General features: G+C 41.1%; 1 protein-coding gene across 1 annotated transcript; it reads right to left on the minus strand.

Moving 5' to 3' along the window:
- Positions 1–654: 654 nt before the first annotated feature.
- Positions 655–1,484, minus strand: LOC120841235. Its single transcript, XM_040212090.1, has one exon. It carries the CDS (start codon positions 1,467–1,469, stop codon positions 678–680), a length of 792 nt encoding a protein of 263 aa, XP_040068024.1. The 5' UTR covers positions 1,470–1,484; the 3' UTR covers positions 655–677.
- Positions 1,485–11,188: the final 9,704 nt, after the last annotated feature.

Consider the following 11,188-nt stretch of genomic DNA (forward strand, 5'->3'; position numbering starts at 1 on the left):
GGTCCTTAGGTAGGGATTTCATGAGTCATTGTTTGCTCGCATTCAATTCCCGCTGCTAACCGTCTCTCTTGCATTAGCGTACACAGTACACCCAGCCGGCAGAGGTGACTCACGGTCTGTTCCAGCACGAACCTGGCGGTGTTTGGTGTCAAATAGCAGGATGACTCATGCTGTGAAGTTCAACACGTATTCGAATGTGTCTGCGGCTGCGCCCGTAATATTGCACGACTCAAGGGTGCGTCATCAGCCGACGTGAACGTGACACGATGTTCTGGTGATCCGAAACCCATCAAGGAGCCCAGACGTGGCCTCACTGTGCCCACCTAAACTTCGTACACTTGCGACTCGTCTCAAGCGCGCCATCAGCCGACGTGAACGTGACACGATGTTCTGGTGATCCGAAACCCGTCAAGGAGCCCAGACGTGGCCTCACTGTGCCCACCTAAACTTCGTACACTTGCGACTCGTCTCAAGCGCGCTCTTTGTCGGAGAGCTCGCACCTGTGCCGCCAATATTTTGAAACATTTTGAAACATTTCTTTATTTCCATCAACGATGGGGGAAAACCAAAGGAAAAAAGCTGCTATTTGCAGCTTGACCGGCCCTTTGGTACCCCTACAAGGCAAGCAACACTAACACAGAAAAAAAAAAAAAACAATAGAAGGTATGTTTTAAGTATTATACAATGCAAGAGATATCATTTCTGCCCACTGACATAACATCAATTCCTAATGATGCGATATGATTTAGTAGCTCGGGAAGTGCATGTTTAATTCTTTGACGTCCAAAGTTAGTTCGTGATTGTGGTATATGCCATGGATGTATCTGACGTGTTTGACGAATGGAATCGTGCAAATGAAGGTCCGCAATAGCGAGAAAAGTATCATATTTACCTTTCATGGCAGACTGGAATGTTAATATTAATCGTTGTGGATACATTTTTGAAACGTCAAGTATGGAGTACTTCTCAAACAGTGGCAAGGATGGAGAGGTTGAAGAGACATTAGCTATGGCTCGTAGAGCTTTTTTTTGCAATATTCGAAGCAAGTTTAAGTTCGTTGTGCCGGTAGACCCCCACACTAGGTGCGCGTAGCATAAGATGGGATAGAATAGTGAATTAAAAAGTTGAATTTTGACACTTGTGGGTAAAATGTTTCTATATTTATTTAACACACCCACTATTCTAGAAAGTTTAGTGCGAACGTGTCTAATATGGTCGTTCCAAGACATGTTATAGGAAAAAAATACACCAAGAGTTTTTACATTTTCAACATATTGAATAATATCAGTGCCATATTTCAGAAGAGAGGATGAGGTTGCTTGAGTTCTGGAATGTAGTTGGAATATTATAGCCTTGCTCTTGCTAGCATTTATATGAAGGGAATTGTTTATGCACCAGGTTTTTAATTTTGAAAGGACATTATTTGTTTTGCTGATAAGACGTTCACTATTTGAATCAGAAATGATCATACTTGTATCATCTGCATAAATAATAAAATCTACATCAGAGTCAATAGCAACTATATTGTTTATATAAAAAAGAAATAAAAGGGGACCTAGAATGCTTCCCTGGGGAACACCGCAATTAATGTTAAGCAAAGAGGACCTATGCTCGTTTATGGAAACATATTGGCAACGGTTCTCAAAATATGACCTTAACAATGAAAATGAAACTCCCCGAAAGCCATACGAAAATAGCTTGTCTAAAAGTATACAATGGTTGATGCAATCAAACGCTTTACTAAAGTCAAGGAAAACGCCAATCGTTGTTAACTTTTTTTCTAAAGTATCTAAAATAATTTCTTTTTGGTGCAAAAGGGCAGACTCGGTAGACCTAAATTTTCTAAACCCAAACTGAGATTCTATTAATACATTATGATGATCTGAGAAATTTGTGATCCTTGAGTGCATAAGCTTTTCTAAGGCTTTTGAAAAAATAGGAAGAATGGATATTGGACGATAGTTCCCCATACTATTTCTATCTCCTGCCTTAAACAGTACTGTTACTTTTGCTGTTTTCATGCCTGTGGGAAACACACCCGACGAAAGAGCAAGGTTATAAATATGTGTTAAACAAGGCACAATGAGGTCGACAACAAATTTCACGGGTTTAATGTTTATACTATCAGCATCGCAACTGTGATTGTTGCGTAAATTATTTATCGTCGAAAAAACTTCATATTCATCGGTAGGATAAAAAAATATAGTATCACAAACTCTAGGTATATTTTGTGCTGCATCACTGCAGTAGGTACTAGACCCAACGTTCACAAAATAACTATTAAAAGCATCTGATAGTTCAGAACCGCACTTTTCCATCCCATCAATAACTAATTTTTCTATTCTATCATTGTTAGTATTTTTGCCCAAGCGAGCATTAAGTCTTTTTCCAAAGCAAGTCAGGATGCTTCATACATTCAAAATCACAAAGTTGGTTATAATAGTTTCGCTTTGCACGCCTCAAATCTGCGTTCAGGTGGTTTCTCAGTAACTTAAATTCTGCTAGTTTGACCAAGTCTCGCGATTTTAAAAATGCTTTATATAAGCGATCTTTGGCACGCATTGATTTTAAGTGATCTTTAGTAACCCAGGGTTTCCGGGCACGTCTATCGGTTCTAACCAATCTTAATGGAAATGAGGACGTATAAATACTTTTAAAAACCTCAATAAATTTGTCGTAAGCTTTATTTATATCCTTTATGCCTATTATACTGCTCCAGTTCGCGCTCTCAACGTTTCTTCTAAACGCCTGCAACGTTTTATCGTTAATGCTTCTAATGTATCTGGTGGGTTGAAGTTTATTGACCTTCGTTTTAGCTGTAGCGTTATGTTTATGAATCAGCATGATAATGGGCAAATGATCACTCAAATCTAAACACATTACTCCAGCAGTAATATTTGAGCTATCGTGATTGGTAATAAACATGTCAAGCAAGGAGGAACATGACGCTGTTATACGCGTGGGAAGAGATATGACATTCTGAAGATTATGTGCAGACAGTAATAAAGATAACTCCGACTGATTACGTGATAGATCAAGAAAATCAATATTTAGGTCGCCTCCAAGGACGAAATTGCATTTAACTTCAGTCATAGAGCTAAACAACTTTTCTAGAAATTCAAAGAACTGGGACACATTTCCATTTGGTGGGCGGTAAACAACACAATACACTTCAAGGTTTTTACGTATGCATAGTACTTCGTAATGATCTGTAATGGCTGAGTATTCGGATACAATCTCAAAACCTGTGTTTGATATCAAGATGGATACACCACCACCACGGTTTTGTTTGCGGTTCAGATAAAAGTGTTCATATCCCGGTAAAAGAAAAACATCGCTGTCATCGCTGTACCAGGTTTCAGTGAGCATGATGATATCGAACATTGGTTCAAACGTGTTAAAAAGTAAAAAGAGGTCATCGGTTTTAGATCGCGCTGACCTAACGTTAAGGTGAAAAAATTTGAGACATTTCTTATCAGTTTTTCGAAACAACGCATTCACTTCGTGAGGGTGGTAAAAGCAATTTTGCACCGCCATCGAGAATTATGAAGTTATACAAAAATACAGCAGTCATCGAAATATTCTACGTTAATTCCTAATTTTTTCAACATCACCCAGGCAAGTAATTTTAAGTACATCTGACGTCGTATCTTTACGCGCAAATATTTTGCCACCAGAGCACCACACAAACTTCCACCCAACCCTTCTTTTCTGCGCGATAGCCGTTCCCAGCAGTTTTTTGTTCAAGCCTGTCAAGTGTTCGTTTACATAAACCGGTGACTCGGCTCCGCCAAACTCGAGGGATGCAGTAGTGATCCGTTTTTTTTTGGTCGTCATCCATGAGGTTTCTGTTTGGATGATGCTAGGTGAGACTTAAGGACTGCAATCCATGAGTCGGTAGCGAAGGGTCGGCAGATAGGACATTCAAAACAGGGATGCCAACGTATCGTTTTTTCAACCGTAACAGACGATAAGACATGTGCTCCAGGATGCTTCAGGTGGTCCACTATTCTCAAAAATTCTAAATAACACTGCCTGCAGGATCTTCAACAAGGTAACCTACAACGAAATACGTACTTTCCTTTCATACAGCACCATGGTAAAATTCCATGTTCAAGGCCACACCTACAGATTAAGAATACCCGTTCATTCTACCGTGACGTCATGTGATTAATGTTGACAAGTGGCAGTCGGCGACGGGGCTATCTGCAGGTCGGACGCTTACCACATCACTTTGCAGATTCTGACACCCATCATCGGAAGCTGCGTAATCAAGGCCGGCAGCGCTGAACTTGGGCGACCAATCAAGGGCAAGCCAAGAACAATCAGCAAGTGTCAGCAGTATCGGCCTCGGCAGCGACTGAGACGCCACCAGCACGCCACACGCTACAAAAGAACCAGGCGCGGCATCGACAGGCGCAGTCGGCGACGGGGCTATCTGCAGGTCGGACGCTTACCACATCACTTTGCAGATTCTGACACCCATCATCGGAAGCTGCGTAATCAAGGCCGGCAGCGCTGAACTTGGGCGACCAATCAAGGGCAAGCCAAGAACGATCAGCCAGTGTCAGCAGTATCGGCCTCGGCAGCGACTGAGACGCCACCAGCACGCCACACGCTACAAAAGAACCAGGCGCGGCATCGACAGGCGCAGTCGGCGACGGGGCTATCTGCAGGTCGGACGCTTACCACATCACTTTGCAGGTAGGAAAATACCATAACCTTCTTTGAAGACCGGAGTCCCTGTCGCCGACTGCTGCCTAGCGTTTATTGAGATGACCAAAGCGATAAATGACGGCGATCTGTGCTTTCACTGCAAAACAACTATCGGCGAGGACGACGATACTCTGAAATGTAATGAATGCCATCTTAGTTACCACCTCGGAACCTGTGCCGGTGTGACTGAGACCGCTCTTCGGGGGAAAAAGCCAGGTTTTGTAGAAACATGGAAGTGCCAAACATGTCGGGGGGCAAAGCCGAAAATTCGGAGCAACGCGGGCGATAAGCTGTCCAAAGAAGATAAGCAGGGTAAAGAATCACAGGACGTGCAAAGCCAACTGGCTCATATATTGAGCATGTTGACGGTGCTTGCACCACTGAAAGTCCAGGTTGATGAGCTGGTAACCATAAAGGACACGGTGATGCAGATTGAAAAGTCAGTTCAAAACATGTCTGACCAATACGACGAAGAGTTAAAAAAAATGAAGGAACACGACAGTGAAATCAAGATTCTAAAGAAGAGGGTAAATGAACTGGAAAACGAGCAAAAAAATGACGAAACTGCCCAACTTAAGAGAGAGCTTAATAAGCTGGAGCAATACGGGCGAGCAAATAATCTTGAGGTGCACGGACTCGTTAAAACCTTGAATGAAAACCTGCTGGACAAGCTCAATGAAATCGCTGATCGAATAGAAGTGCCAAAACTGACTAGAGATAGTGTAGAGGCGGTCCACCGTCTTCCTGCCAAATCAAACAAGACGCCCGTGGTAATTGTCCGCTTTATCAACCGAAACGAACGTAACGTGTGGCTTGAAAACAAGCAGAAGCTGAGAACTAGTGCAGGAGCAGAAAACGTTTACTTGCAAGAGAACATGACCGCATCAAACAGGAAGTTGTTCTATGATGCCAGGACGAAGGCCAAAAATCTTGGTTACAAGTTCGCTTGGTACAAGGAGGGATTCTCATACGTAAGAAAGAAAGAAGGCGACCCAAGTAGCCGAATCGAGCATGACGATGACCTTGTCAAAATCGAATAAGATTAGATCTTCTGTGGCTGTTCGTTGTTTTTTTGTTGTTTTTTTTGCAATGGCTAATGACGCTTCTGTACTCCCGCAAAACCTGAAAGGCCACCTTGGTAAAGAATATATCTCAAGTATGACATGCTTTCACCTAAATGTACTGTCGGCCAAAAATAAAGCTGTCGACCTTGAGTTACTTTTTAGTCAATTTGATTTTTTATTCGAGGTTATAATGCTATCTGAGACTTGGTATACGGATGAAGAGGATGTCTTAAGATTGCCTTTGTATCGATCCTTTTACATTAATCGTACAACTAAACGTGGTGGTGGTTTGTCTATCCTAACAAAAGACCCTGCGTATGAACTTGTTAACGATTTTAGCTGTATCACTCCTGATTACGAAGCGCTATGTCTACGTAGCAATCAAAATATTTATGCTGTCATGTACCGACCACCTAAGGGTGACCTCGAAGTGTTTTTTAAGTTTTTTGAATTATTTTTGTCGTTTGTTAATAAGGAAAAGTGCACAGTTGTTTGCGGCGGAGATTTTAACATTGATATGTCAATAGATACAAATACGAAAAGAACGCTAGACTTGTTAATCAACACAAATGGTTGTACAAACGCTATCACTAGACCTACACGTGTTACATGCCGATCTCAGACACTCATAGATTTGTTTATTTCGAATTACTCAACCGACGGTATAAAAGCTGGTGTCATTGGATGTGCCTTGAGTGACCACCTCCCAGTATTTATCGCTCTAAAAAGTGTTCCAAGAAAAGCCAGTAAATCGCAACGAACAATGATTCAAAAAATAACTCCCGATGAACTTGACCGTTTTCGAGTCGCCATTTCAAACGCAAACTGGGATAGGGTATTACAAGAAAATACTGCCGACGGGGCTTACAATGTATTTATGGAGTTATTTCATGAACTGTATAACGCGTATTTTCCTTTTAAGTCCATTAGAATATCAAAACAGATAAGGAAGCCTTGGATAACACGAGACTTGCTAGGTAAGATTCGTACAAAAAATGTTCTGTATGGTCGGTTCGTCAAATCTAGAGACCAGAATGATCTGAAGCAATTTAAGAAGTACCGCAATGATTTAACCAAGGAATTAAGGCGCGCCAGAGAGCGCTATTATTTCGATGTGTTTAAAGCAGCACAAGGACGTACGGAAGCCATGTGGAAAGAGTTAAATTCTCTTCTCAATCGTAAACGACCCTCAAACTCTATCGACAACATTTTTTTCAACGGTACTGAACTTACCGGATGTTCTTTAGCAAATGCCTTTAACGAGCATTTTATCAATATTGCAAGTAATGATGACACTCTATATTCTGCTTTTAGCGACAAAAGAAACAATGACTCCATATTTTTAGAGCCGGTGGTCAAACCAGAAGTAATTTCCATAATTTTACAACTAAACAATAGTGGAAGCTGTGACGTGGATGGCATTCAGATAAGACCCGTCAAGTACGTTGTTCACTTGATAGCGCCGGCGTTATCTCATGTTTTTAACCTCTCTTTATCCACGAGCGTATTTCCGAAGAAAATGCAGATAGCTAAGGTGTTAGTATTGCATAAAAAAGGAAGCGTAAACGAAATGGGGAATTATCGGCCTGTTTCTACACTCCCAGTTTTCTCTAAAGCTCTCGAAAAAATCATTTATACTCGAATAATGACGTTTTCAAACAAACAAAACTTAATAAATACCTCACAGTTTGGATTTATAAAAAATAGGTCTACCGAGGCTGCCTTATTATCTATAAAAGAATTTATTCTCCAAAACTTCGATGAAAGAAGACTGGTTTTTTGTGTGTTTGTCGACTTCTCAAAGGCGTTTGACTGCCTTAATCATAAAATACTTCTAGCAAAAGTAGACACTTACGGTTTCCGAGGGCATGCCTTGCAGCTAATAAAGTCATATCTGGAGCATCGATCGCAATACGTCTCTATCAATGGAATCTCCTCTGTTACCTAGCCTATTCACTCTGGTGTACCACAAGGTAGTATATAGGGTCCCTTTCTCTTTAATATATACATAAATGACATAATCAATATAGATTCAGAAGCGAAATTTGTAAATTATGCTGACGACACAAGTATATTTTTCTCTGCAGAAAATACCGACTTATTATTTGATAAGGCGAACCGAATGCTCCCCGGGTTGAATTTGTGGAGAACATATAATTCACTTCAAATAAACACAGAAAAATCAAAAGCAGTGCTTTTTCGCCCTAAAAATAAAATAATCAACACTACGAGAGATCCTAGTTTAGACTCAACCAAGATTGAGATTGTAAATTCCTTCAAAATTCTAGGCGTAATTTTTTCGGATAATATGTCGTGGGATGAACATGTTAACTACCTTATTACAAAACTGTCTAGAACTGTCGGCATTTTAAACCGCCATCGTTATACCTTACCGATACACGTCAAGTTACTAGTTAATAATTCCTTGTTCAACTCGCACTTAAATTATTGTAATTTAGTTTGGGGTACCACCATTTCAACGAATCTTGAAGGATACACTTGTTACAAAAAAAAGCAATAAGAGCTATAGCCGATGTCCCATTTCAATCGCATACATCCGACCTATTCAAAAAGTTCCGCATTATCAATGCACACACTTTGTATGCTTACAGGCTCAGTACAAGCCTTAAGATAGAACTAATAAGGAACACAAACTTTCTAGTAACCCTTGGCCGCCTCTCAAAAAATATTATTACTTATCCTACTCGTGGCGCTGAATGTTGGGGGGTGGTCACGCCAAGAACAAATTATGGCACTCAAACGCTGAGGCACAATATTCCTAATTTATTAAATCTTTACGAATCGAAAAACTTAGACTGGAATAAAATGTCAATAGCGGAAATCCGTTCATTATATATTATGGGTGGTCATGATACCTAGTTAAAACACTGCTCTCGTATTTGATTATATTGCTTTATCTGCCACGGTGAATTTTTGCGTGTTGCAACCTCTGTGTGTATATATGTTTTTTTTCTCCTGTTGTGTTCCGTCGCCGTGCACTGTAGGCGGTCAAGGGCTCGTCAAGCTGTGTATGCAGCTTTTTCCCTTGGTCGCCACCACCGAGTGTGATGGAAATAAAATATTATTATTATTATTATTGGACAGAGGCGTTTTGACGTTTTGATAGGATTTAGGGTGTCATCAAATTTATCTAGAGGTCGAAGTCTTTTCGCATCCCTCGTCAGACAGACAGGATGTCAGGGAAAGGACTGCGGTCAGTCCTTGATGGAACCTTTGTTTTTTTATCTTGAGCCCATTGAAGACTCCTCTTTGTCCGAAACCACTATCTTCAAGGCAAAGTGCCAATCCTATGGGAAAGTGAATTCGGGATCAAAAACTTCCACTTCAAACTTCAAGCTTCATCTCAGTTGGTGTCTCGAACAATTTGGGAAAATATATTGCAGTGTCAGTATTTCTGTATTTTTATATCTCCCTTCCTAAAATGTATTCCCGTATTTGTATTTCCAAATAATTTTTGCCTGATCAAAGTTATTTCCGATACGTATCGCGATATATTTTTACAGTTGTATTTTAGAATCAATATTTTAGCTACTATTTCAATGTATTCCAGTATTTGTATTTCCAAATACATATTTGAGTATTTCTGCCCAACTCTGGTCATATGTATTCTACACAAGGAAGTGGGCGTTTGTGTGCGCTGCGAAAAGTATAACGTTTGTATTGACGCTTTAGAGAACGTTAAGGGCTCAACATTCAACACTGGTGAAATGAACTCAAGCATTTCTTTGCGACCCGCTGACAAGTCTCTGCTGTCATATCTGCCCAAAATGACAGTCTCTTACACTTGAGGAACTTCGCCCCAGAGAATGAAGAGATTGTGCTTGAAACATGAAAGTCCGGCGACCTTGTAAAAAAAAATTGAATCTTGAGACTTTCCTACAACTCATTCAAGTAACTGGTGAAAGTTGGATATTTCACAACCATATCCGACAAACGCAAGATGAAGCGATCTACGATGAAAAGCAGTGCATGCAACGCGGGAGTATTCGCTTTCATTTTCACTTTGCTGAAAACTGGACCGTCGCTCTTCCTGACAAAGTTCAAGCATGCCACTGATAAAATAAAAGTTACGATATTTACATCTTTAGTGACAAGAAAATCGACAAGCAGGTTCGCTATCATAGGTGAGGACCTGTGTGACGACGCCACTCACACGTGCTTGGCACTAAAAGAAATAAAGGAGTGGGTTGAAGACAACGCCCCAGACAGCACACTACGTCAGACAATCATTGGTATTTAATTGGTGATCAATGGTCCAATGTTGGGCCAATGTCGCCAGCGCATAACCAATATTTGTGGTATACTGCCATATACTGGCCAACATTGGCCTCACTTGAACAACGACTTACCAACTTTGGAAATTGATTGGCCTAGGCTGGCCAACATTGGCCTACCTCAGCTAGTCATTTACCAAAGTTGGCAAACGATTGGCTTAGGCTGGCCAACATTGGCCAGTCTCAGCCAATGATTTACCAACGTTGGCAATCGGTTGGCTTAGGCTGGCCAGCATTGTTCTGTCTTAGCCAATTGGTTACAAACATATGTAATCAATTGGCTTAGGTTGATCAATATTGGTCTATGTTAGGCAATGATTTGCGAGCATTGGTAATCGATTCGCTAGGGCTGGCCAACATTCGCCTGTCTTAGCCAATGGGTTACCAACATTGGCAATCGATTGACATAGGCTGGGCAACATTGGCCTGTATTAGCCAGTGGCTTACCAACGTTATAATTAATTGGGTTAGTTTTTTTAATGTGCTGATCACGCACACTGAGAACAGCCTGTATTTATTTCTCCGGTAAGGAGACGATTCTTCTGTTTTCTCACGCATAGCAAGTTAGCAACTGAATTGGTATGCTGTATGCATAGCGAGCTGTAGCAATTTTGAACGTCCACGAAGAAAAACGCCATAGTCAGTGACAGGTTAAAAGTAAACGCTGGAGAGGAGGTCGCCTCCTCCCGATCCTTTGCTCTGCAAAAGTGGAAAGAGATGGGAGGAGCTTTTACCACCTGTCACTGACTATAACTAACACGCGTCGTCCCAGAACTTACAGTTATGCTCAGTAAATTTTACACGAAATACAAAATACGCTCTTCCTACAATTTGTGTGTATGTTAAGACAGCAAAAAGCATAATGCTTCCTCTCTGATGCCTATTTAGTGACACAGCCGGGAAACCTTCCCAAGGGAGGGAGGGGCGGAAGAGGGAAAGGCAGGGTTCCACCTCGAAAGCTCCACCCGCCTTCGCAGTACCTTCGACACAGGTGTATAGTCACCTGTATGTGACCTTGAAAATCTCAAAGCAACCCGCTTCGCTGAGCCGCAAAAAACGGCCTATAATTCGGACTGAACCGGACAAAATTAAAAATAAATAAACAAAACTTTT

Source organism: Ixodes scapularis, unplaced genomic scaffold (assembly GCF_016920785.2).
Source record: "Ixodes scapularis isolate PalLabHiFi unplaced genomic scaffold, ASM1692078v2 PGA_scaffold24__2_contigs__length_7659602, whole genome shotgun sequence".
Lineage (NCBI taxonomy): Eukaryota > Metazoa > Arthropoda > Arachnida > Ixodida > Ixodidae > Ixodes > Ixodes scapularis.

Bases quoted from the DNA above. Each gene is read 5' to 3' on its own strand.
- LOC120841235 (XM_040212090.1), bottom strand. From the start codon at position 1,469: ATGATCATTTCTGATTCAAATAGTGAACGTCTTATCAGCAAAACAAAT.